The sequence below is a fragment of the Alexandromys fortis genome, unplaced genomic scaffold (assembly GCF_014885135.2).
Source record: "Alexandromys fortis isolate MF-2015 unplaced genomic scaffold, M_Fortis_MF-2015_v1.1 scaffold_197, whole genome shotgun sequence".
NCBI classification, from domain to species: Eukaryota; Metazoa; Chordata; class Mammalia; order Rodentia; family Cricetidae; genus Alexandromys; species Alexandromys fortis.
Genome location: NW_026068072.1, coordinates 240,350 through 266,596, shown reverse-complemented (window position 1 = coordinate 266,596; position 26,247 = coordinate 240,350). Strand labels below are relative to the sequence as shown.

At 45.0% G+C, this 26,247-nt stretch overlaps 1 protein-coding gene across 18 annotated transcripts in view; it reads right to left on the bottom strand.

Annotated features, from left to right (window-relative positions):
* Positions 1-529: 529 nt before the first annotated feature.
* Positions 530-26,247, bottom strand: part of Git2 (GIT ArfGAP 2) — a 45,128-nt gene continuing 19,410 nt past the window's right edge. The window contains exons 8-20 of one of the 18 annotated variants that reach the window (XM_050121158.1): positions 25,691-25,736; positions 24,699-24,750; positions 21,662-21,734; positions 21,323-21,420; positions 20,293-20,404; positions 15,735-15,877; positions 13,976-14,125; positions 9,929-10,177; positions 7,917-8,006; positions 4,445-4,527; positions 3,866-4,054; positions 1,895-1,958; positions 530-1,369 (exon numbers count right to left, since the gene is read on the bottom strand). In XM_050121158.1, coding sequence (XP_049977115.1) covers positions 1,157-1,369; positions 1,895-1,958; positions 3,866-4,054; positions 4,445-4,527; positions 7,917-8,006; positions 9,929-10,177; positions 13,976-14,125; positions 15,735-15,877; positions 20,293-20,404; positions 21,323-21,420; positions 21,662-21,734; positions 24,699-24,750; positions 25,691-25,736 — 1,562 coding nt within the window. In that variant the 3' untranslated portion in view covers positions 530-1,156. Of the gene's footprint in view, positions 1,370-1,894; positions 1,959-3,865; positions 6,608-7,916; positions 8,007-9,928; positions 10,178-10,690; positions 11,380-13,975; positions 14,126-15,734; positions 15,878-20,292; positions 20,405-21,322; positions 21,421-21,661; positions 21,735-24,698; positions 24,751-25,690; positions 25,737-26,247 lie in introns of those variants that run through there. The other 17 variants (XM_050121160.1, XM_050121159.1, XM_050121161.1 and 14 more) reach the window with 17 other exon arrangements.

Sequence of the window (26,247 nt, the reverse complement as noted above, 5' to 3'; positions counted from 1 at the left end):
GCTGTATACCTGGCTGGCTTCATAGCCATGACTGCCAAAGAGATGTGGTAAGCTGGGAAGGGGATGGACTGCAACATCCACAACAAGGAAGAGCCTGAAGTAAACACCAGTGCTGCCACGGCCTAGACGTCAAGTTCTGTGCTTACGGACCTACGGGAGAGCTGCAGTTAGCAGAGCGCGGAGGACTAGCCCTGCAGTGCCATAGGGGAAGGGAAGACACTGAGCCATTATGTCTTACCTGGGAAGAAATCCTTCAGGAGGAGACATGTGAAGCTGTGAGGGTCAAAGGATGAAGGGCACTGCGATGTCTGCCCCTTGCAGGAATGCCAGCACCTGCCCCTTGCAGGAATGTCCGCCGCGAGAACAGACCCAGGTTCTTTCTGCCTGCCCTAAGTTCTGAGTGAATTGTCTGGTTTGGGGGGAAGGTAGGTCCCTGACAAGGGGTGCTCTTGCTCTGAATGTGGCCAACTGGAACCTGATGTAGAGGGGAATTTTTAAATACTATTTGGACATTATGAAGACTTCAGCATGACGGTAAAATCTTTATAGATAGAAAACCAAGATAAAAATATTAAATAACACAACACTTAACATGATACAGAAGTTAGAAATGGGTCATTTCCTTGTCCCCCCGCCTAGAGATGCACTTCCCTTAGGAAGGGGCAAGGACCCGCTCTCTCATGCCTAGAGATACCCCAAGTTCTGAGCCTCTGCGGCAGGATGTAAAAGTCTACTTATTGCACGATGCTTGGAAGAAACAGATAACATTGGTTTTTTTTTTTTTTTTTTTTAAAATCCAACTCTCTTAAGAAAATGTTTACTAAAAATATCAATTATAGTTTTTGTCATGGGTAGAGAGTTTTAGGGGCTGGAAGTTGTCGCAAACTTGGAACAATGGCGTTTAAACACATCGGATCATGACCTAAGCACTTGGTGACAACACAACAGGACAGGAGCTAAGCTGCATACAAGCACACATAAGGCAATGGTTAAATCACAGTCAAAAATCTGTTAGAAAACATGCAAAAATAATACTGAGATTTTTTTTTAAAAAAGTTTCAAATCATCATTAAATGCTTTTGTAAAAATCTGAAGAGTTCATGTCTAAGCAAAGCAGGACTCTCAGGAGCTAGAAAGTAGGACAGCGCCCTGCAGTTCAGCTGTTGTTCTCTTTGGTGGTGATTGTGACCAGCTGTTTGGCCGCCTTGGCGATGTCATAGGCACACTGGATGACCTGCTGTGTGACCAACTGCACATCCGCGGGCAAGCTCGAGTCTCCTGGGAGGGCCTTTCTGCACTCCGACTGAAGCCGGTAGGCACTGGATGTCAGTAACCGGAGGGAAGTCCTCACCGTGTCAGACTTGGGTTTCTAAAACGAAGAGTAAAGCTGTTTGCTGTGGGCCGCAGGGTGGCCATCCAGCAGTGAGGGGTACGCCTGCTCCTGAGAGCAACCGCAGTTTATTGTAAAGTCCCAACGTTTTACAGTTGGGTATTTTAAACATTACTAGCTTTGCAAATCATGGCCTAAGGAGTAAGCAAATGCTTACATTTGAGAAGAATTTTAGTAGTATGTGCTATTTTAAGGTATGTAAAAAAAATAATCTTTATTATTTATTCTAAACTTTCTTCCATTGCTTTGCCTCACGGCACCTGACTTACATACACATGTCTTACTAAAACCGATATTCATGCATAGTGAAAGCATCTTAAAGCCCTACAAGATGATGTATTTAAAAACCATGTGCTACAAAATGTAAGAAAAAGATGACGGTTTGCCTAGTATGCACAGGGTCCTGGGTCTTATCCTGGCACCCTGCTCCTCACAAAGACAATATAAGGTCAGGAAGCCATTCTGAGAAACTGACTGGAAGGGAGCGAGTAGGAAGTGACTTACTTTGGGGAACAAGGCTGCCATCTCGGTAACAGCAACATGTATTCTCTCTGAGCAGGGAATGTAGCTGTAAGACAGTGAAGAGATCATGGTTAGAGGTGCACAGTGCTCAGGGTCAGGTGGGTTCCATTTCCACTCATTAGTGAAGGGCTTAAGCTGTGGCTGGCTGTGTGCACCCAAACAGCAGGCGCGCACGCTGCTACAAAGCAGGTCCCTCTCCTTTCAGGAACACACATCCACCCTGGTAACAGTCCCCAGGCCTGAAATCTGCACTGTGTGCTCTGGGCAACAGAGATGAAGACAAGCACACATGCCCAGCCTGCTCCCTTACTTCTCACAGCTATCTTCCAGATTTCTAGAGAGAGGAGCAATGGTCCCATGCCAAGGCCCATAGAGGTGAAGAATAAAGGACTGAAAAAAATCCTTAAATTTAACTGGTGTCTGCACTTCACTACGTGCTATCTGCTTGGCCATGAACGCGCACAGTTCCTCTCGTTAGGATGCTCAGCAGCAGGAGGTGATGCGTCACATTCGCATTCATAAACAGCCATGGTGGTCTGACTCGTGAAGAGGAAGGGAAGAAGCAAGCCCCGGCTTTATGCAGGACGGAGCACATGGGGCGACTCACTGTAGTGTACCCGAGGCTATGTGCTACCAGGTGTAGAGGGACAAACACAAACTGATGAGGTACTGAGTGACGGTTCTTAATACAACATTGCCACCAAGCCTTGGCTATGTGTGCCTGACTTCCCCACTGTCTTGGAGGGACATGGGCACTAAGAAAGTACATTTGGAGGCATTTTCTGCAAAGAAACACAGCCACGACTGCTGTAGGTTTGGCCTGACAAAGCTGTTTGTAACCACTGTAACCACCACAGACTCAAGGCCTCAAGTAATATTCTTTCCTTGCGTTTTCAAAACCATAAAACTGACTTCTGACTAAAGACTATCAAAAGCTGTCTCTATTTCTAATTTTATATTAGTGAGTGTGTGTACAGAAACATGACCACAAGTAAGTGAAGCTGAAGAAGAGCTGGGGGTGGGGGAGGAGGTAAGGGGAACTTGCTTCAGGCCACTAGAAGCAAGATGGAGGTGTGGAGGTGCAGCCCCCCCAGGTAAACTTGAGGGATAAAGGTGAGGCTGTCATCAGCGCAGCACCAAGTACTCAGAGCACAGAACACCAAGTAATTAAGAAAAGGTAAATCCCTAAGCCACTCTAGCTTTAAGTCAGAAGCCTAAGTCAATGATTTTGAAACCATCATTTTCTCTCTGGTCTTCAAAGGAGAGGAGGGTCAATCATAAAAGATGCTGAATTCACATCTCCGTAACAAACCTTCCTGAACTGAAGCAAACAGCATACTGCAATCTTTGAAGTACACGCTCAGGGCACCTATTTCTGACAACCACCAGAGAGGCGTGAGAGCAAGGGCAGCCTGAAACCCCAGCCATATATTAACTGTGTAAAGGATCACATACAGAGCACCCCACAGAATGGAAGCACTCCCTCCAGGAGTGGTTCTCATATGAAATCCCTTATCTCTGTCAGGCAAAGCTGTGGGAAGCTGTGGGCACCCTGCTCTATGCGGGAAAAAGGCACAGCCTCCTCTTGCCAAGTTAACACGTACATCTGTGTGTGCACAGGGGAGCCAGACTGCTCCAGAGCGGCCTCCCTCAGGATGCCTTCTGTCTGGAAACTTAGTTTCCAAGGGAAATCCTAGCGGCAGCAGTGGCCGGAAGAACCACCTTCAAGTTGTGAGGTGGTTTCCTCTCCTGTCCTGTACACTGCAGTTTTATTTCTAGATGGTTTGTTTTCAGATTACTTTGTGACGTGATGAAAATAAAAACACCATCCTAAAAACCCCTAACTCAAGACATCCACATTGTACTTAAGTTTCCATCCACCCTGAAGTCAGAATGGAGCTCACGCAGCCCCTGCTGGCACAGGGGCACATTTAGTTCAGCCGCAGCTCATACCTGTCATGTTTGTTCTCCTGTGCTGCTCTCAGGAGCTCCTGGATGTTTTTGGTGATCTGTTCAGTCTTCCGGATGACATCTTCTGTGCTGGGGAATGTGGGGCTGGGGACCAAGTGGGGTTCTGCTATGTCTGGCAATGAGCCATCCCCCTGCCACACCATACTCCTTTGCCGTCCCTTTCGGTTTGACCTGTGAACAGGGAAGAATAACTAAGCAGGACAAGTGCTCATCAGCTCTTTCCGGGTTTCCTTCCTCCTATTTACCAGGAGTCACGGCAAGCCCTGCTTATCACCAGCGCCTACAGCCACTCTAAGGCCTTTCCTTTTGTCCTGGGCTGGAGTCGGGGCTGCTAAACAACCATCCCCAGGCAACAACAGCTTCAGACTGTAGCTGACATCGCACGGTGGTACAGCACTGGTGCAGTGCAGCAGATACTGCGGACCCACGGGAAGGTACAGCACGCTGGCACAGGGCTCACGTGCTGAGGCGGCAATATGAGTACAGAAGACATACAATTATGACATCAGGAAACTAAAGCAGCTCTGTGCTAACAGCCCCTCCCTGTGCTCTCACACATACACTGTGTCTTCTGGCTCAGTGTCAAAGGGAGTGTTGTCATAGTCACTCTCCGGTGTGCTGTTCTGCTTCTCCAGTCTGGATGTCTACAAGAGAAAGGAGACCCCATTAGTTTTGAGCATTAGATCCTTCCTCAGTCTTCCCATGGAAGCATTCCTGTCAGGGTGTTACCTTCATACCCAGAACCCAGTTGGGACAGCAGCCAGCCCTTTAGTGGAAAGGCATCAAGAGGTAAGTGAACACTGGGTCCATTTCTCCTTAGCTCACCAGAGGCTCCCTGAACAGACACACACGCTGACAGAGGCACACATGCAACCTCTCATTTAGTTCTCAACCCAATGGAATGAGATGCAATTAATAACGAACACACCAGCACTTGTCTGAAGACACACCTCAGAGCTAGAATTAACTGAGGAGCAGAGCTAGCTGTTCAGCTTCAGGCAGAGTCTGTCTGCAGGAGATCTCAAGCCTTCTCTAGATCCCCACATTACACAGGTTCGGGAAGTCTGGATGACTGCTGCTAAGAACTGCCTTCAGGGATGCTTTTATGAGCCCTTAAGAAAGCTAGCCAGACTCTTACTTGTTTCCCAAAACATTTACCTCTGAAGATGCAGAGATTCAGTATAACTGAAGGTTCAAAATGGGCTGTAGATTCAAAGCAGGAATCCCTAAAAACATTGCAAGAGAATGGCAGTGCCATTAAAGGCAGGGCCTCTCAGTGCGACAAGCTGTGGCAAGGACCACACCTGGAGGAGAGACCATCTCTCGGTGCTCATCTTCTCACATGTGACAACCCCTTATGTAGAAATGAGCATAAACCATTGTAAAATCTACACCAATTACTGGTTGCCTGCTTCTAGCCATGCACAGCCAGGGGGCTGAGCTGGTGCGGGAGCGTGTGGCAAAGGCTACAGCTGTAAAGGCTTAGACACACGAGACAGTGTAGTCTCATCCAGAAAAAAGTGGCTGCTAGAGGAAACTGGTTTGAGGAAGTCTGCCTAAGGTCTGTGGTTTGGACAGCTCCAAGGTGGGGTGCTCCTCAGTCCTGTCACACTCTGCCTTCTCTGTCTGTCTGTCTGCTGAGGTCCTTTATATTTCCTCTTGGATGTCCCCACTCCTGCACCAGAAGACATTAAGGTTGACTTTTTTTTTTTATTGTTGTTTTTTGAGACAAGGTTTCTCTGTATAGCCCTGGCTGTTCTGCAACTAGCTCTATAGACCAGGCTGGCTCAAACTCACAGAGATCTGCCTGCCTTTGCCTCTTGCATGCTAGGATTAAAGGCATGTGCTACTACTGCCCAGTTTAGGGTTGGCTTCTTAATATGAACTTTCTTGTCCACTCCAATTCATCTGGTAAATGACTAAGTGTTGGCTTGGGACCTTGTGATATTAAAGCTAAATTTTTAAGCTCCTGTTCACTGCTGCAGATTTTAATCTGGCTTAAGTCAGTGTCTTACCAACATTAGAAGCCTGGATGGCGGACAGAGGGGGTACCACATTTAGGACAGGGAAGTGAAAGATGAATCTTGTGGGCCTGATCTCAGAACTCTAACTCCTAAGATCTTTGCTACCTTTTACAGGAAATGTCTGACTAATCTTTATTTTTTTAAAACATTTTCAAACATATATGCACACACCAAATACATATGTACACACACAAACATATATACAAACACACACACACAAACTCCATAATTATGCTGGACAGTATATTCAGAGTTGCTCCCATGGGAGGAAAAATCTAGAAGACAGGATTAATATCCTCTGGGCCTGCTATTTTGGATTTTGAGACAGAGACCTGCTATGTAGCCCAGGTCTGCTTTAAACCTGCAATCCTCTTACCTCCTGGAATCCCATATCTCTCTAACAGATGATTTTGCTTTCCCTGATGTCAAGGTGATAGTCAGAAACTGAATACATTACCCATAACGATCAAAAGTGCCACGCTCTGTTTAAAATTTCAGAAGAGTGAGCCACACACCCACTGCCAGTGCTCAGGAAACGCTCTTCAAGTGCAGAGGACAGTCACCCAGGGTCAATTACTTACGCACTAAGTCCTCCTCCGTCGTCAAAAAAGCATACAGGATTTCAATGTAGCCAGCATTTAAGTTTATGAAAATTATTGTGAACATGCAGAGCCAGGGCTGTTAAGTGCTGCTCTCAGAGCTGTTAATAGAAAAGTCACCTTATAGCTGGTGTTGCTTCGGTTCTTTAACAACTTGCTATTTTCTCTGCACAGACAGACCACAGAACCTAAGCCCACGACAAAGCTGCCAGGAGCTCGGATGAGCTGAAGGACCCCATTCATCACTGTGCACAAAGTCATTCAGCAACTGGTGCTTTTCAAGGCTCCCAAACTCCAGAAATTTTAAGAACTACAAAATTTTACGGTGGAAAAGAAGGGCCTACTTGACTCTCATTACCAAAATTATTAACAAAATGGGGGGATTTCATTGTTATTTTTGCTGTTCTTTAACTGGGTTGTTGAAACAAAACCACTAAGTACACTTTGAGGACTGCAAGTATCAAAGAGCAAGAATTCATTTGACTTCCTTGCTTCGAAAGGGCTGTGAGGAAACTCAAGAGATCACTCTGAGGGATGGAGGGGGTCCACAAAGGCTTGCTCTGCTGCTCTCAGTCCTCTTACCTCTTCTTGCCCTTGCTATAGACACACTGAGCTGGAATCTGAAGGGCAGGTCTCCAGCACTCAGGCTCAAGAGGAAGCCATCATGCTATGCTCTCTGTGCCTGGGAAAGTATTTTCCTTTCTACATGATGGTCCTTTGGGAACAGGAACTTAAACCCATTGCACCTTTTAGCTTCCTTTTCTAAGAGTGTGAATGGGGGAAGGGACCCCTCTAGAGGAGCTTGACCACGTACTTCAGAGTGTGAGGTACACACCAGCAGAGGGGTCTGCCCAACCAGTACAAGCAGACAGCTTTAAGTCTGCAGCCACCTCACCTCTATACTGCTAGCAGGCATGAGAGCACCGACTGAGGGTTGGGTTTGTCAGCTAAGATGGTGCTAACATAGAGTAAGTCAGTAGTTTAAAAGCAACAACAACAACAAAGGCATGACACTTTCGTGTTAACCCAAATGCAATCCAATACTTTTAGTAACTGTTGCTCAAAACTGGACAGATTTGCCCTGTTATATTTAACCAGCAGCCGGCTAAATGTTCTGTTTGTTTAACAAGACAGTATGCTTAGAATGAATGCTGCAGGCTGGTTTGTGAAATTGGTTAAATGGTGAAAAGGAAAAATGTGGAGTTACACGGAGGGAGGCTGAGTCTCTCCAGGAACAGAAGTGCATGGGTGCAGGTGCCTGCTGCTGTGAGAAACCAGGAGCCAAGCGCTGTTTCATGCAGGGCAGAGGGGAGTTAGCAAGGGGAAGGGACAGTAGGGCCAGCTCCCAAGCACAAAGCGCCCAGGAGCACTGCCCCTCCTCCAGGGCAGACCATTCAGAGTGTACTTAACCCTTCGGGCGCTTTCGTCCCTGGACCAGGAAAGTGTAGAGGGGAAGGAAGGCAGAGACGAAGAGGAGGTCACAAGTGCACTCCTCCCAATCTGGAAGTGGAGAAAGAAACAAGCTTGGGAAAATACAAAACAAATAAACGCCCATCTCCCGCCCTACAGCTCATCAAACAAGAGTCCCATGAGCTTGATGACAGCTGTGACACAGCTCCTGAGAGGCTTAATCCTCGGTGACGCTAGTGCCTGCTGGAAACCACTCTCCATTTAAGAGGCTACTTCTCCTTAAGGGAAAGGATACCATAGCTATCATAGCTATGCTTGGTGTAGCTGTCAAAGTTGGCAGCACTTGTTCTTAATGCATAGTCTGCAATGATGCTTGTTCTCCAGTCAAGAGGGACAATAAGATGTTAGGGCCATGGAGGACTAAATTCGTGCACACCATCACTCCAGCCTCCAGTGCTACAGATAAAGGACAACAGCCGCACACCCTAATTCCCTCTAAAATCTAGTACACTTTGCAAGTTACTAAGTGGGTTTTCCTAAGTTTTGTTTTCAGCTATATAAAAAATAAGATTCTTTTTCATTTAGTTTATATGCAAATACATTGTCTTCAAGCATTAAACCAAACAAAGGGAAGTTGAGAAACGGACTCCTGGTTACATACAATACTTCAGTTTTACCACTCTGAAGTTGACAAAATGGAAATCAGTTTATTAGATTTTTTTTTTTTTTTGAGGCACGGTTTCTCTGTTTAATCATCCTGGTTGTCCTGGAACTCACTCTGTAGACCAGGCTGGCCTCGAACTCACTAAGATCCGTCTGCCTCTGCCTCCCAAGTGCTGGGATTAAAGGTGTGTGCTGCCACCACCACCTGGCTAATTTATTAAGATTTTATCATTTGCTTTTCATTCCCCTAAAAATTTTATTGAAATTCTCTATGTAATTTGAAGAATTAACTTTGACACTTATAAGGATAAATATGACACTCTGAAAAAATAACCACATAAGGCAGTGTGTGCTTGTGGTATCCTGTGAAAACAGACATCTTCATAATAAACCAATCCAGAAGACAGCATTTTAATGTCTGAAAACTGCACCCCAACCTGCGAGCTCCGCAGACCATAAGAATCTGCCACAGGACAGTCTCCGGAATTGGCACTGCACCGGTGGTGGGCACAGTTTCTATTATCTACAGCCTTGTATTCTTTAAAGTCTGATTGGAGAGAAGATCTCTTCATACAGTCTGGTAATCCCCCTGCTTCAGCTTGCTGAGCACTGCTATAATTGCTGCTTACACTGCATCTCTATGAAATGACCAAGCCATGCTAACAGCCTATGCTGAAGCCCAGAGTCTCTCAGCTCCATGGATCAGGTCGCAGGGCCCAAAAGAGCATCTTTGGTCCTAAGCACTACAGTTCACAGAAGGGCATGCCTCTGACTCCTCCGCTGTGTTTGTTTTATGTAGGAGTGTTCTGCCAGCATGTGCGTGTATCAGGTGCATGCAGTGCCACTGGAGGCTGGAAGGTGTCAAATCTCCTGAAACTGGAGTTATAGCTGGTTGTGAGTTGCCTTGTGGGTGCTTGGAAATGAACCCAGGTCCTCTTTAAGAGCAGCCAGTGCTCTAACCATTGAGCCATGCCTCCAACCCCAACCTCTGCCTATTTTGAAGACAAAGACATTTCTGCCAGTGACCTTTACAATTGGCTTTTGTTTGTGGAACTCAGGAAGGAAGCTTTACACACACACACACACACACACAAATGCCAACAGAGGCAGGCTGTCTGGGAAGTCCATCATGGGAAGAGAGGAACTGAAGGGCTGAGCAAGCACCAGAATGTCCAGTTCAGCCCAGACCCTTCAGTCCACACGTGTTCATGGTCACACTGGGAGCAGTTGCAGACATGTCCACGCAGCAAACACAAGGGCACCTCTCAGAGCCTGAGAGCTGCATGGTCAGGAGATGAACACACAGTCAGAGCACACAGTAGGGACAGATACATAGTGGCATTACTTACATGAGCAGGAAAGGGTTGAAGCCTTGTCCTGTTCTCCTCAGGGCGGTTTGCTTCCCCCATTGGGAGGTATGGTTTCTGACCTGATCCAGTCTCATACATGGACATGGGCCTACTGCCCCTGGCAGACGGCCGGCGCTTTAAGGACGAGTGGCTGGAAGTGTCTGGGTAATCAGGGCCAGTCTGCACCTGACAGGCATTGGTTGTGGCCTGCTTCCTGAGGCTTGAATTCTCACTCTGGAGTGTTTGAAGCTGAAAGAAATGTTAGGCAGTGGGCCTGTGTTTTTGCACAGTAAGCAGACAAAGCAAACACCAAGTACATGAACACAATACCGACTTCATGCGAACAGTAAAGCTAGCTGGGCTGCAAGTGAAGTGACACCTCTTCCCTCTGGAGTAACCCACTGTTTGCATCGCACAGGCTCATGAGAAACTGAAGTCTACCATCTGTGGACAAGCTGTACTCTGGACTATCGTAGGGCCCAAACATCTGCGGACAAGCTGTACTCTGCTTCAAGGAAGAGGCTCAGAGTGTTAACTAGGGCTCTCTTCACATGATCCCTGAGCAGTCTGCAAATGGGGAAAGTGACAGGAGACGCCACGGAAGCAGCACAAAGAGACTAGAGTTGCGGTGCAAAGCAAGACAGAGTGAGCTCAGCTCGAGAAAAGTCCCAGCACCTAATGCTCTCCCAAGAGCGAGACACCGCGTGAGCTCAGCCGAGAAAGCCCAGTGCCTAATGCTTTCCAAAGAGCCAACAAGAAAAATCAGGATAAAATTTTTTATTGCATAGCACTCTTGATATTCCAAGTACTTTCAAGCATATCTTTAAAAAAAAATAGGAGGGAACCAATCCATGGCAAGTTTGCTAAATTAATATATCACAGAAAACTGGCAACCTATTGGACTGTGTTAGCATCTTCACATGAAGGGGCGTTCCACGAGGCACACTTGCTTCTCTTTGGTGATCAGTCCTTTTTCTGTCAGGATTGGTGTGTCTGGCCTTTCTCTCAATTGGCTTTGTCGGTGATGCTGGCTTTAATGGGCTAGCCTATCTGGTAGTCACTTGGAGGCCCTGAGTACTCTTTCCACTTTTCACAAGAATGCTGCTTCAAGGTTAAGAGATCAGCAAGAAAGTGTGGGGCTGGCAATTTAAATACAAGTAAACGTATCCGTGCTGGCCCGGTCCTTCCCCGCTGTATGGCACCATCCATGTCACCGTATCAACTGCCTACTCTTTGACAGAACGTATGCTCTGACCAGCTGCCCTCCTTTGCCAAGGTTTAAGTCCATAACCAACTGTGTCTGCACCAGGAGATCCTTACTTTCCAATAGCAAGTTCATGCAGTGTTAGGAGTTAACTTTCATTTTTTTTTTTTTTAAGAAAGCACGGAACTGTGGAAAATACACCAATAGTAGCCGGTCCTCTTCATTAATTAGCATCGTTTCCAAGCAACTGTTAAATGTGAAAGATCAGACATAAATCACACTACTTTGCCAATTCTATTAAAAACTTTATCTAGCTTTGAGATAAAATCAATACATCTTTTGCTATGTAAACCAACCCCACATCTTTGTATCAGCAGAGCCACACTTCCACAGAAGCATAGCTTCCTTGCCTATGCTTGCAAGCTCCTCTTAAAAAGAAAGAGCCCCTAGAAATTCTTGCCTTCTGGGACACAGACAAGTGTGAATGGCCTGTCAGGATTATGGATGGGGAATTGGGTGGCCTCAGTGAAGTGGCCATGGTCCAAAAAGTGAGGAGTGTAAGTGATTAGAGGTCCCTGAGTGCAGGGCTCAAGTGTCTGCCAAAGTTAAAAGCCCAGCGTGGCTTCAGACTAGACTATGAAATTAGAAACTCTCTCAACACTGTGGCTGCCTCTGAAACATTCAGTCTGGATTCTGCTCAATTGTCTTCTGAGATGAGCACAAGTCCCTGGTTTCAATCACCCAGCCCCTCACACAGGGAATTTAATCCAGGGCCTCGGGCAGAGCCGCAGCCCTGGCACACTGAAACAGAGTCCAGGTTTCTCAGGCTGGCCTTGACCTAGTTCTTAACCCAAAGAGTCTTTGAACTTGTTATTCTTCAGCTTTAGTCTGAAGTGGACAGATTACAAGGCTGTGTCAAATTAAAAAAAACCCTAATTTTTACAGAGAAGATGCCCTTAGATAAACTTTATCCATGTTTATCTTTATAAGAAGCAGGCAGCCAGGCAGTGGTGGGACATGCCTTTAATCCCAGCGCTTGGGAGGTAGACGCAAGTGGATCTCTGTGAATCCACAGGTCAGCCTGGTCTAAAGAGTGAGATCCAGGACAGCCAGGGATATACAACACAGTGAAATCCTGTCCCGAGAAACAAAAAACAAAAAACCAAAACAACAAAAAAATCAGGCTACACTCTGGGAAAAACGTGGCAGGACTCTGGGAAAAATATGGCAGGAAATAAAAAGTTACAAATAATTCAATAGTTTTAGAAACCAAAAACATTTTTAAAAATTGAAGAAATAATCAATGAACAATGGCCCTGTTCAACATTTCCATTTTAAAATTTCTATTTATTTCTTTGTGTGTACGTGTATGTGTCCAGGTGAGTACACAACACAACACACGTATAGAGGTTGGGAAGTTAGGCTTTTCCTTCCACCATGTGTGTTTGGGGGACTGAACTCAGGACATCAGGCATGGTGGCAAGTGCCTTCCTTACCCGATAAGCCATCTCTCTAGTCCTTGCTCTCCACTTCCTAAAGAAACTCAAGACATCTGCTTTCAGAGACATGGGTCACCTCTAGAAGTTAAAGCAATCATTGTGTGTGCATGTGTGTGGCATGTGAGTCGTGTGGTCAGAGGACAGTTTGGTGGAGTTCTCTCCGGCCTTTAGAGGGTACTGGGACTGGAATGCAGGTGTCAGGCTGCTGCAGTAAGTGCCTTTACCTGCTGAGCCATCTTGCCAGCCAACTTTAGTTTTCCTTGGCAATTTCTTTGCACATGTGTGTGCATATGTGTAGGTACCTTCCTCAGTCGCACTCTCTCTTATATATGGAGACAAGGTTTCTCATTGAACATGGAGCTCACTGTTCTGTCTAGTCTGGCCAGCAGCTTGCTCTGAAGACCCTAACCCTGCTTTTGTTGCTTGGCCACTGAAGGTGGACCACTGTGCCCTGGTTTTTCACATGGTTTCTGGGAGTCTGAACTTCTGTCTTCACCTTGGCAATGTTTTACCCACTGAGTCATCTCCCGGCACCATCTGAAAACTCTGTGGACACTGAAAGGAGAGCTACAGAAAAAAGGTGATGTCTGGCAGAGTGATCTACAAAGGCAAGGTGCAGGGGGAAAAAAAATCACTCCAAGAAAATGATTTGTGATGACTGCATTAAACTACATCTTTGTTTTCAAAAGGTGGAGGAAATACAGGTCTTGCATGTTTCAGCAAAGGGCTCTTGGACTGTTGGTCTTGCTGTGCGCTACCTAGATGGTCATGGGGGCTGAGTGACCTGCAGACCTGAGTGACTTGGCAGTACAGGCTGGGGCCACCTCCATGCTGATAAGCACATTCTTTGGCCTTCTTTGTCTGAACGGTGTGATTAATCTTTAGAATCAGTAATGGGATTGGGAGGGCAGCAGGGAATCACATCCAGGAAGTAGCTTCCAGACTCTCAGGAAGCCCAGGACAGGGCAAAGCTATGCCGACTTATACATTTGTTAGGTCTTTTAAGTAGATCTCTGAATGCATTTTTTCAGATGCAAACAATGCATTTAGAAGCACACACCGCCAAACATGAAAACTGAACCCAGGGCCTTATGCATGCTAGGCAGACGCTCTACCACTGAGCTACAAACCCTAGTCCTACTCTGGATACATTTCAAATCAGAAGTATTTCATTTCAAATAGCCATACACATCCTGCTTTCAAAAAGACAGCCTGGCCCCAGTATTTCTAGGTCTGTAACAGTAAATGGTTTTCTTCCCTCTGACCACAATCATGGTGACTAGGATTCTCCCTTCTGCTCTGGGATCAGCGAGTCAACCATCCTGGCATTTATTGACATGTTACCTTTTTCTGCATAATTCTCAGCTCGTCACTCAAGTTGTTATTCACCTTCATTAGCTGCTGTATCTTGGCCTCAGAAGCCACTAGGGCGCTTTTGACCTCCATAAACTCCTGCACAGTGACTGGTCCATCTGATAAATCTGAATCTAGGCTCTAAAAATAAATTGGGGAAAATGTTCACAATCTCAGATGATAATGTTAAAGACTAACAGCTAAAGAATTTCAGTCTCTGGCCATGCCAGCTGAATTGCAAACCAAATGAGAAGCAGGGGCACTACAGTACTTCTGAAATTTTAAAGCCAGAGTTTCCTAAAGGAGCAGGCAGGGAGCTGCAAACCTATATGACACTGACTGCCTAATGCTTGTCCTGACTTGCATACATTTTCCATACTAATTTAAAAAATTATTTTTTCAATAATTCATTCATTCCATACTATTTATTGAGCATCAAGCAATTACCAGTGAGTGGGATATATCAGTACAGAAAATAAGCAAAGACTGCTGCTTCCACGGTGTTTATGTTCCAGCAGCATAGCTGGGATAACTAGCATCTAGTACATAGTAGCACTGCAGGTGATTAGTGCTGTGGAAACAGATACAGTGGAGCAGGGGAGGGTGCAAAAGCTGGACTGGACTACACATTAAGGAGCTGGGGTGAGCTGTAAGTAGTGTTTGAGGAGCGGAGGGCATCAGTGAGAATGTCTGGAGAAGCTTCCAACCAGCAGTGGAGCTCATTTGGGGAGCAGATATTTGGAAAGAGAGGTGGGAACCTAGTCATTCAATGGAGGGTCTAGCCCTGAGGGTGTGGTAATCTTAGCTTTCATTGAGTGAACTGGTGTCCCTTCTGCCAGCACGAGGAAGCAGATGCTAGACACATCTCTAAGTCCATCTCCCTGCTTAATGCCTCCGGAGCTCTGTCTTATTTTCTAGGGTCTGGGGAGTGCCTCTGTGGGTCAGTCCTGGGGCAGCCTGTAGTTGGGAGAGGCCTTCTCTCATGTTCACAGTGCAGTGCCTCAGTCTCTCCCTCTGGGTCTTCTGGCCCAGGCCCTGAGGCAGCTCTGTGGTCAGCCCTTTGCATATTTTCAGCAGCCCTCCAACTTCAAACTCCTGGGCTCTGCCTGCCCTCTAGGCCTCAGTCCTCCAAAGTGGCATCAGACCTCTACACTGTGTGTGACTTTTAGGTTGTTTCTACTCATGACTAGCCTTCTCCTGAGGCCGTGGCTGTCCCTTCTGTCTGCCCAGACTTCCCTCCCTGAACTGTCTAGAGGCTCTCTCGCTATCTCTTTATGAGGAACACCATCTGCTGGTGTGCACTTTACTGTCACCATCCCACTTCCCCATCAGTGACATCTTCTGGGGACAGGAGATGACCCTCAATGGGAGAAGAGCACGCAGAGAAGCTACTCTATAAAATCTGAGTGTATAAAAGCCTCTGTTCATGTCCCACCAATAGCCATGACACCAACAGACTGACTCTTCATTTGCTCAGGGACAAAAAGCATTTTTATCTGCTTCGCCTGAGGTAGCAGGAAACCCAGTTCCATCCATAGTGCCTTCGAAGGGCTAACCCTCACAACTTTGCAGGCAAGGTTTTTTTTTTTTTTTTTTTTTTTTGCATGTGTATGTGGCTTTTTCTGGTGGTGCTGGGAATTGAATGCAGGGCCTTGCTCATATTCGGCAAGCACTGTGCCATTCAGCGCTAGCCCCAGTGGGAGAACACGTTTAAGAGACACATGTCTGTCCTATGTGTCTGCCCTCTCACCTTCTGCCGGTTTGCCTTGCTTGCTCTGGTTTCCATGTCTGTGTCTTCGTCCGATGCCACACTGTCATAGTCTGGCTGGTCGTTGTCCTGGCTCTCAGTGCTGTGCTGGTTACTAACAGTTCTCAATATGAGTTCCACATTATCTGGAGATACAGAAGAAGAAAACTATTTTAGACTTAAAATATATTTTTTCCTTCTAAAAAAACTTTTAGGATTGGAAGAAAATGGCACAAATAGTAGGTTATAGTCTCACACACAGAGGGCTAACAGGAAGTAAGAAGCTTAACGGACAGCTACACAGAGAAGGTCAAGAGTCCCTGATCTAAGCCAGTAGGGTCTGATCTAGGTCTGGTGTTCTTGTGGGACTCCTAACAGTGGGAGTGGAGGATGTTTCTGACTCTTTTGCCTGCTTGTGGGACCCTTTTCTTCCTACTGGGCTGCCTCATTCAGCCTTGATGAGATGGTATGTGCCAGGTCTTATTGTGGTTTGTTACGCCATGTTTGGTTAATGCCCCTGGGAAGCTTGCTCTTTTCTGAGGGGAGACGGAATGGGGTTGGATCTGAAGGAAAGGGGATGGGTAGGGAAGAAACTGAGGTGAGGGAGAGGAACTGTGGTTGGGATATAATGTATGAGATAATAATAACAACAATAATGAGTCCCTGATTCAGCTGCATGGCTGGACAAACTCCGGGGCAGCCAGACTGAGGCGATAAGCCCCAGGTTTGCATACACGGAGCACAGCTTCACAGCTAAAGCCAAGATGAAGTGATGCAACTGGACGAGACTTGTGACACTTGTATAGGGAATGGCAAGTTAAACAGAAAGGAGCCAGGCGTGCTGACACTTGCTTTTAATCGCAGCACCAGTGAAGCAGAGGCAGGTGATTTCTGTAGGTTAGAGGTCAGCCTCATCTACACAGAGAGTTCCAGGACCGCCAAAGTTACAGAGAGACCAGGCCTCGAAAACAAACAAAAACCTTGAAAGCACACAGCCTGGAAATCAGGTGCCCCCCAAAATAGGAAGAGTAGCGTTATGTCATCTGAATCCAACAGACAAGAGCGGACCTAGTGGACATGCGTGGACACTATCAGTCATGTCTATTTCACAGAGGAGGAACAGTGACTCACAGGCTCTGACACATTTAGAATAAAAGCTCACAAACCACCTAAGTTTGTGGTTTATTTGGGGCAACTCAATATACTCTCTAATTTCTAATGCTGTCTTATAGGCAGATTCATCTGGAGGTGAATTCTGGCTTAAGAGGAACAGCTGCCATTTTAATTTTTAAGATGAATCTGACTATAGGGATGGAGACACTATGAGTGACGGAGGGGACAACAGCAGTCTCTGTGATATGCTGGCCCGCTTCTCTCTAGTCATCTATGTATGTATGTACACCAACAGCCTTGTTATTCTCAGTGAATATATTCTAAAAATTTGTCACTGAGGTTCTTAGAGGAGACAGAGGTCTACAGTTCCCGAGAGCCACTGGCCACAGCATTTTCATGAGCCAGTCAATACACAGCCTTGTTTTACATGCTTCTGTCAAACACACAGCAGATTCATGACCACAGTTTGAGGCCAGGAGCACACTTCAAGTCATGTGAGGAAGACGCTCATCAAACACACACCTTTTCCTCTGCCCCTTTTCCGCCTCTTCACACTCAGGACATCACTCAACACCTTCCCCACTGTGCTTGGAGTCATTTTTTTCAACAAAAAGTATGAGAACGTGGACAAGCATGGCACTATGAAAGGCACTTACACAGTATGAGAAGGGAATACAGAAGCAGGAAGGTATAAGGCTCAACCTCTGCCATGGATGCGCCTTGGGCACAGCCATCTATACAAATACACTTCCCTTACAAAAATTGAGACTACACCAAACCTTAAAGAAGGTATTATTTCACTTCACACTGCCAAGTATTTCTGGAAAGTGTTTGTGTACTTCTCATGTGATTGTTTCTGTAGGATTTATTATTTAGCTGTTTCTAATGTTTTTATATACAACATACATGAAACATCTCACCAGTTCTCTTTAAGAGTAGGCTTATTCTGAGGTTTCTGGTTCCTGCAGACACTCCAGTCTGCGCCTTCACCGATCTAACGCACCTTCCCAGATTCCTGTACTCTCCAGACTGTGCCTTCACCGGTCTAACACACCTTCCCAGAGTCTTTATTCTTGGTTGAACTGATAGAACCAAATTCTTGAACAACCAAGAAGGAGCACAAATTATTGTCAGTTTATTGCCTGCCTTCGGGGAATGTGATATTGACTGGAACCTTAATTTTTACAGCATAAATATCTTGTTTAAGTGCCTCAAATTTTCTGTACATAGAAAAATCGAGCCCAGAGTTTTGGGGCTGGCTGCAGAGGAAGTGGGCTCCAGTGTCTGCAGACAGGACGTGGAGGAATCATTGTGAGATAGATGCTCAGCGTGCTCCGCATCTCATCACAGTGCTCCTGGCCACAGAAATGCAAAGTTTACAGCTGCAAACTCTAATTATGTAGTGACAGAGGGGCTTGAAAAGTGACAGCAGGGGAAATATAACTATAATCAAGAACCTTTCTTATTTATGTCCTTTGAAAAATTTAAGTTAGACTTTTGTGTTACTTTCAAGGTGCCAATTTTATGGGGAAATAAGTGATCATGAAAAAAATCACATATTAAGACTGAATAATATTTGATAATTTTTTGATAAAAGTTTTATTAGTAAGAGAAAAATACAGAACTTGAGGAGGGAAGAGGAACAAAATAACAGCAAGGTTGTTTCATAAAACCTCATGAATCATATTATTTTATGTTTATCAAAACATACTCTATATTGTAGGCAGACATGTTTGTCCTGTGGGCAAGCTTCTGAGTAACCTCACAGAGACTGATTAGTAACTAGAAATGGTCAGTTGATAGCTTAGGATTGTCTCTAAGTAGTTAAAACTTAAGTTAACCCTTTTTATTTTATTTATGCTGGACTGTGTGGTGGTAACTTTTTTCAGCATGGCATATGCATACTGTCTCTCCCTGCTTTTCCTGGTGACTCCACCCTTTATCACAGCGAGCTCTCTCCCTCTTCCACAAGTCCTGCCTAACCTCTCCCTGCCATTTATCTTGTTATTAAACTAATAAAAGCAACATATCTTCACAGTGTCATACAGAAAGATTGTTCCACAATTTGCCCCCTTTTGCATAAATAAAAAGGTTTTAACTTTAACATAGTAACACTATATGCAATAAAAACAGTTATCAAGTAAGTACTACAGTTACAATATCTAGTCTATTTGTATTTGGCTAGTTTTTGCCTCAGAGAAAGCAAACTCCATATGGAGGTCCATCAATGCCCATCATCCTTTTTTCAAGCAGACTAGTGCTGTCATGAGCATATGTATCTCAGTGCCATGAAAAGCATTATGTTAGTAAAACATTTTAAATTTCATTATCTTATTGATTTCTGAAGTGTTATAAGACCGTCCATCTGTCTAAATATACCCATTGATCCTTAAAAACATATCTAATATGACAAGTTTGATTCCTTTAGATGACTTACTAACCTGCATTTAATTATATATCACATTTTTGAATGAGTTTCATACATACGCTACCCTAAAAGAGTAGAAACATACAAGTAGTATCACAAACTAACTTTTCTATCAAAAAATCTGTATCAATGTAAAATATTTGAGGTTAATAGCTTTTCTTTCTTTTTTTAAAAGTACAGTCATCATTTTTTTAATTTATTTATTACGTATATAATATTCTGTCTGCATGTATGCCTGCAGGCCAGAAGAGGGCACCAGACCTCATTACAGATAGTTGTGAGCCACCATGTGCTGGGAATTGAACTCAGGACCTTGGGAAGAGCAGGCAATGCTCTTAAACACTGAGCCATCTCTCCAGCCCGGTTAATAGCTTTTCAAAAGTAGACTTTTCAAAAGTAGACTTGGCAAACCGCCCTTTTATCTCATCATTTTATACTGTATCCCCCTCTTCCTTTTAGAAAGAGATCTTTGAATCTAGCTTCTTTGTTTAGCTTTTTTTTCCTGACCATAATGAATAAAAATTTTAACACCCCCCCCCCAATGATGGCAACACCTATAGTCCACCAAACAATGAAAATCTATCCACAGTTCACCTCTTGCGAATGTGGGCATCATTCTTTAGACTGATTCCTGTTGTCTAGGGGCACTAGTTTCTTTGTGGGACCATGAGAAAATCAGAATAATGATCAAGTCCTCACTGGGGTTGTCTGTGAGGTTGGACCATCTCAGTCAGCAACATTGAAGCTGTTTGGGATGTGGAAATATGAGGAAATTGTAACACAGAGGTACTCTGATATACTGTATCACCTGGAATACTCGATAACTTTGAAGTACTCTATTCACTAGGGCTCCAACAGGTACCTTTCTGTCATAATATATTAGCAACAAACTCTCAGAATGGCTAGGTAACACTTACGAGCATCTTCAGCTTTAGACTGAATCCTGAGCTGTATTGTGACTGCCCATCACCCCAGCTCTGGACTGAACACTGTGTCTCACACTCAGAACTGGACACTTGCCTTTTGACCTGGACAGAGGACTGCTCTGCTGCCTCCTCTTGGCGTCACTGAGGATGTCGATGACCAGCGTAGCAAATTCATGGGCATTAAACCGAGCTAATTTCTGTCTGCCCTAAGGGGGAGAAAATAATGGGAAAGTCTCCAATGTAAAAATATAAGCATCAATAGTGACAGCAGATGTCCAAGACTGTTAGACTTATGCAAGGGTTTTCCAGCTCCATCACATTAACTCAGTCACCATCATTCTCCAACGGACATCAGTATTTGCTATTATGAATTAAAATAAAATGGTTCTGGCAGATGTGTAGCTCATTGCTGGAACACTTGACTAGCACATGAGGTCCTGGGTTCAATTTCCAGCACTATCAGAATATAAAAACGTAGTTTTGTTATCAATGATTTAATTTTGAGCTGAGTGAAAAGTGAATCCGAAGGGAAATTTCCACATTTAAAGATAAGCTTATAGCCTGGATGTGGGTTTCATTCCTTCAGACAGTTGGAACTAGAACCTCATTTTCTCACTCCTCTGTCTGAAATAGGCTCCTTTTAATGTTCTATTGTTATACACAACACACACGTACAAAACTGCTTTTTGGGGGAAATATTCTTAAATGAAAATTCCTTGGTACAAAGATTTACATAAATTTAAGGCTTCTGATTAACTAGTAAACAATTTTCCTCCCTTCCTCTCTCCACTCTTCTCCCCCATCTTTCACAGTCTTGCTATGTTGCCCAGGCTGGCATCAAGCTTGAGGTCCTCTTGTCCCAGCTTCCTGAGCACTGAGATCACACAAGGAGCCAACAAGCTGCCTGTCTCATCCGCAGTCGCTCACAATCTTGTCAGAGTCCTAGAGTGTCCTTTACTATCTTTATCACTTCCTTTCATGTTTGTGAGTTATTTGTATTTTCCTGTTCATATATGCTTTTCTTATTCATTCTCAAGTTGTCTATTTACGTGTATACAGGATACTATAAATACCACATCCGTCATTTCCCAAATAATATTAACTTTTCACACTAAGCCACTTGCCTGGTTTCGTGTTGAGGAGTACTCAGGATTGACCGGAAGAAAGGGGACGACTGTTGTCTCGGTTACCAGGGTGCTGTGGTTTTGCGTGGCAAGCCAAACTAGCCGGAGGAAAAGAGCCAGAGACAGAATCTTATCACACCTGTAGAGCTCCACTGGGAGGCATGGCTCACACACTATAAGGGAGACTCAGGGAAGCACACTCCGAAGCCAACACACACAAAAGTACAGGTCAACACATAGGTTATGAGGACAGTAGCAACTGGGCAAGTAAAACACAGGCTGGCAGCTTGCCACCTCCCACTGAGAACAGAAGCTTAGTAAAGCTGCATGTTAAGTCACCTGCATCAGTCTCTCGCCTGTCAACTTCATCGTACACATCCATGGCAAGTTCTTCAAACAAATGATTACTTAGCTGAAAGTAAAAATATCAGGAACACAAGGGACAACAATTAACACCAGGAGGATTCCTGTGACACACGCAGTCACCCTTTATCTCAGTGTCTTATTCAACGCCAGTGCCTAGTGAATGCCTGCCGTTACCATTTCCCTGTTAGCAGCAGCTGCCTCTCGTAGGCCCTATTCTACAACAGGCGGTTACTGCTACAAAGAGGCAAGACAGGCTCCCACTCTGCTCTGACTGTGCTAGCCAGTACCCTAGTCTTTGCTGTCCTGAAAACTTTTGTCTGCTCTCCCAAAAGGAATGGGTCCTAAATCCCTGGTGGGATAAAGAAGTGAACCCTCCGGTGGGGACGACTGCTGAACGCAGTGGTTAGACAGCCACACTGTCGGCAGTGGGTGAGCACCTGCTGCACAGTGCGCTCAGCTAGCTTTCCTGGCTGACTACAACATAAGAGCTGAGCTTCCTTATTAATGCCGTGGTTCATCAGGGCACCGAGGGGCACAGCTCACAATACAATCGCAGAGCAGCAGGAACTGGGAAGACTACCAAGGTTTTCCAGCTGAGAAAGGAGAAGCTCAGGAGAAGCCCAGTCAGGCTCCAGCTCTTCCACCTCAGTCTGACACTCAGAAGCTGTGATCTCTCTGCTGATTGCTATGTGCTCTGATGGCAGATGCTAACTTGTCACACTGCCACTCTGTGCTGTGCCTGACATTTGCAGGGACGTCACTTAGATGAACCTAGAGGTCTTTAATTCGACATTTTTAAAAAAACAAAACAAAACAAAAACACTGGTTACAGGGCCCTCGGAGGAACACAGGAAACGCCTAGAACACCCTACCGGGTTAAAAAAAAAACAAAACAGGGCATGAAATTCTGGCATATAATTTCTAGAAGGAAAAAAAAAGAGATACAAATAGGTACAAATTGGAAATAAAAACTGAAGGAAATATACCAAAATGCTGAGCCTGAGTTCGGACAGCGAGGTGACTGAGGACGAGGAGTCCATCTCCTTTTAGCTTTTCCACTGAATCCACATTACACTCACTGTTCGAAACAAACCCTGCAGTCTCGCCAGGAATAGAGTCTGAACATGCTTGAGAATCATCAAGTTTCTACCTCCAAGGACTGGACTACAAGCTGTTCTGTTATCACTAATGGCATCACGACCCACACTGCTGAGGGCCTGCCTGCCTCTTAGACATGGTGCAAATAGCACCCTGTTTAATACCATCAATGAAGATAGCATTTACTACTGTCCCGTTTTTTTAGACAAAAAAAAAAAAAAAAAAAAAAAAAAAAACCCAACAGACGTTACTGGCCTTAAGACTTTAAAGTATTAACATTTACTAATTCAAGAATATATTGATTTTTTGTTCCATTTCCCTCAGTTTTTTACTAGAGAGGAGAGTGAGAGTATGAGACAAACACAGTTGGGGAAGAAGAAATGAAAGGAGAGAGAAGGGCATATAGACGAGAAAGGTGGTGGTGGTGGTGAATGCTACCCCAGCACTGGTAAGAGCAGCCACCTGTGAGAAGCAGCCCCTGGGATGCCCTCTTTCCCAGCATCCCTGCTGGAGGGGAGGTTCTGTGCTTGCAGGGCTGAGGGTGAGCTCGGCTGTTGAGCCTGACACCCAGTCTAAGGTCTTTAGAGCATATTAAACTCTGTCTGAGGTATTTATTTAATGCCTGTCCCATGTTAGATAAGATAGTCAAGCTCAGGTTTCCTGTGGCATCCAGCCTAGCTGACAGTCAGAAGGAGACTGTCTGTCTGTCTGTCTGCTATGTATAACAGAAATTTGCTTACAGACGACCAGTAATTAAAGGAAAGCACACACTCCTGTGTGGCCTAAAAAGCTCGACATCTCATTCATCTTACTATATGGCCTCCTGAACTTAAGAAAGGCATTAAAACACACAAACACACAAACTGCAGATACAGAACACAGAGACACCAAACAAATTGCATAAAACACATTTATTTCACGATACAGTTAAATACTATTAAGAATAAATTTTCTTTATGTGATACTTAATGATACTGTATGAGGTTCTAAAGGGTCTCTTGTGAATGGGGAAGGAGGGGAAATCACGAATCAGGAAGGCTGGACTGTACCTACACCTCAGAGGTGATTAGGCTCCGCAAGGGCTAAGAGGAATGGGAACTAGGCAAGGACAACGAGCAGGAACAGAGTCCTGGAGCAGGGGCTTCAGAGAGCTGATTCACAGAGCCACCCCAACAGTGCATGCACACCTAACCAGACAGGAAGTGACACTGTGCTGAAGGGCCCTTAAAGGTAACGAAAAAAATAAAGAAATTAAAAAACCCAACAACAACAACAAAACGAAAAGCAAAACAAAAAACCCCAAAACTGCAAGGGATCTTGGTTCTGATCCAGGGAGCACTGAGAAGAGGTAACCAATAAATACCTGGTGAGCTTGACAAAAGGGAATCACTCTCCCAGGGCATCTTCAAATACAAAGATTATGTGACCGACAGGCCTAGGTCCAGACCATCAACTTTCAGAAGTATAAATTTAAAAAGCTCTAAGGAATAGCATACAACGGGCAAGAGAGTCCATGCTACTCCAGTGGATGAATGCACCAAGTCACTGCCCTGGCAGTATCAGCTACTGCTATTCCTTAGTGTCCCGTCCCATGTGACTAATGGAAGAAATGCCATGGAAGGCCACCTCACTCACTGCAGTTCCCTGAGAAATACCCAGAGTTCTGGTAGAAAACAATATCCGACTACCACAGGCAGGGGCTGCATTTTTAATACAAGAGAGAAGAACACAGATCGTCTGAAGTAGTCAGCGGACTTGGATATACTCAAGAGCTTTTGGTCTTCACTGCTACATATAGACCTGACAGGCTCCTTCTGATTCAACAATGATCTGATGCAAGAGCTAACTCAGACTGACAATAGGGACCAGCAGGGTGTTTCCATGCTGGGGTTCACCAGGAAGAGATACTCACAGACTGAAGCTTCTTCTTGGCAGCTTTTGCCAACTCAGACACATCCAGGCTGCTGAGGAAATGCACAAAACCATTAAGCGAGTAAAGAGAAGCTGTGAACGCTACAAGATTAAGATGCCCAAGGGATGCCAGTGACTCCTTGAAACCCAGCAGGCAGGTAATGTTAAAAGGAAAGGCACTGGCCCACAACTGAATGATCTCTAGGCCTTGGGGTGTGGCTTAGTGGTAAAACATTTGTAAAATGTGTGAGCTGCTGAGTTCCATCCACAGCACAAAGGGAAAAAAAGGCAAAATAAAAAGGAAAACAGAGAAGGAAACTGAAAAGCCAGAAAGACAAGAGCACGGCTGGAAGAGCAGGGTCTGTCCGTGCACCACCCTGGCAGTACTGGCCCAGCGCTGCAGGGCCCTCTGCTGTGGCTGGGACGGTCGGGGGCAGCAAGCAAGGGTTTTTGCTCAGCTAATGAACTAAGGATGGTTTTATATTTTTAAACATTTTGGATACAGAAGGAAAAAAGAACATTTATTTCTCAAGATCTAAAAATTCGAGTTTCAGTAGCCAGCCCGTCATCTTAAGAGCTCACTGACACTTTCTAGAGGAGAAGCTGACAGCTGTGACAGGGTTCACAGCTGACAGAGCTTAACATATTTCCTGGTCCTTGACAAAATTGTTTGTCAACCCCTATTATAGGCCAAGAATATCAGCTCTTCTCTTCTGACACAGAAATACCTGTGAATATGACCTATCAACACAAACACCAGGACAACTGGCCAAATAGTGGCAACAGCATTACTGGCTCCAACTCCTTATTAGTGTTTCTGGGATCTGTGCTCTTTCCAAGTTAAGTTTCACATGGTGGTTTACTTACAGCCGTCTTATTTCCAAAGTGTATAGCCATAAAAGAGAAAAATGTATGGGCTCTGTTAAACACAAAATATAATACACTTCCATACTGCAAACCAAGGCAATGCTGGGCAGATAAGCTGGTTCTTACCTGTCTGCCATTTGAGGGATTATAAAGTGCTGCCCATTTTTGTGATCTGAAACAGAAATCAAAGTTTTGCTCATGTCAATATTGAGATATATAAAGGAGTGCTACCATTTTTTATTTTCAGTTTAAATTTTCCAATTAGTCATTTTTCATAATCATGGGGAAATGGAGAAGTTCTGAGATTGGCTACAAGTTCCCTGAAACCTGACCAGTTCAGACATCATTAGGCAGAAAACCTGTGCTGATCAGCTCACCCCAGAAAAACCGACACAAGAATGCTGAGGGAGGCTCCACCAGCTCCTGGTGGCAGATGGCAGAGCTGCACTAAGCCTGAGAGAGTTCAGGGCGAGGGCAGGGGTGCTTTGCATGCAGACCCAGAGTGACTCCACCTTGCCATCTGCCGAGCGGCTCTGCCCTAACCTAGATTTCTAGAAGAAGGATTCACATTCCAGTGAAGAAACCACGGCAAGCACTTTTGCGGTTTTTGTGCCTGGGCGTGGGGCACACGGCAAATGTGCATCTTACTTGGGAGGAAGCTGCTATTCATTTAGTAGCTCTGC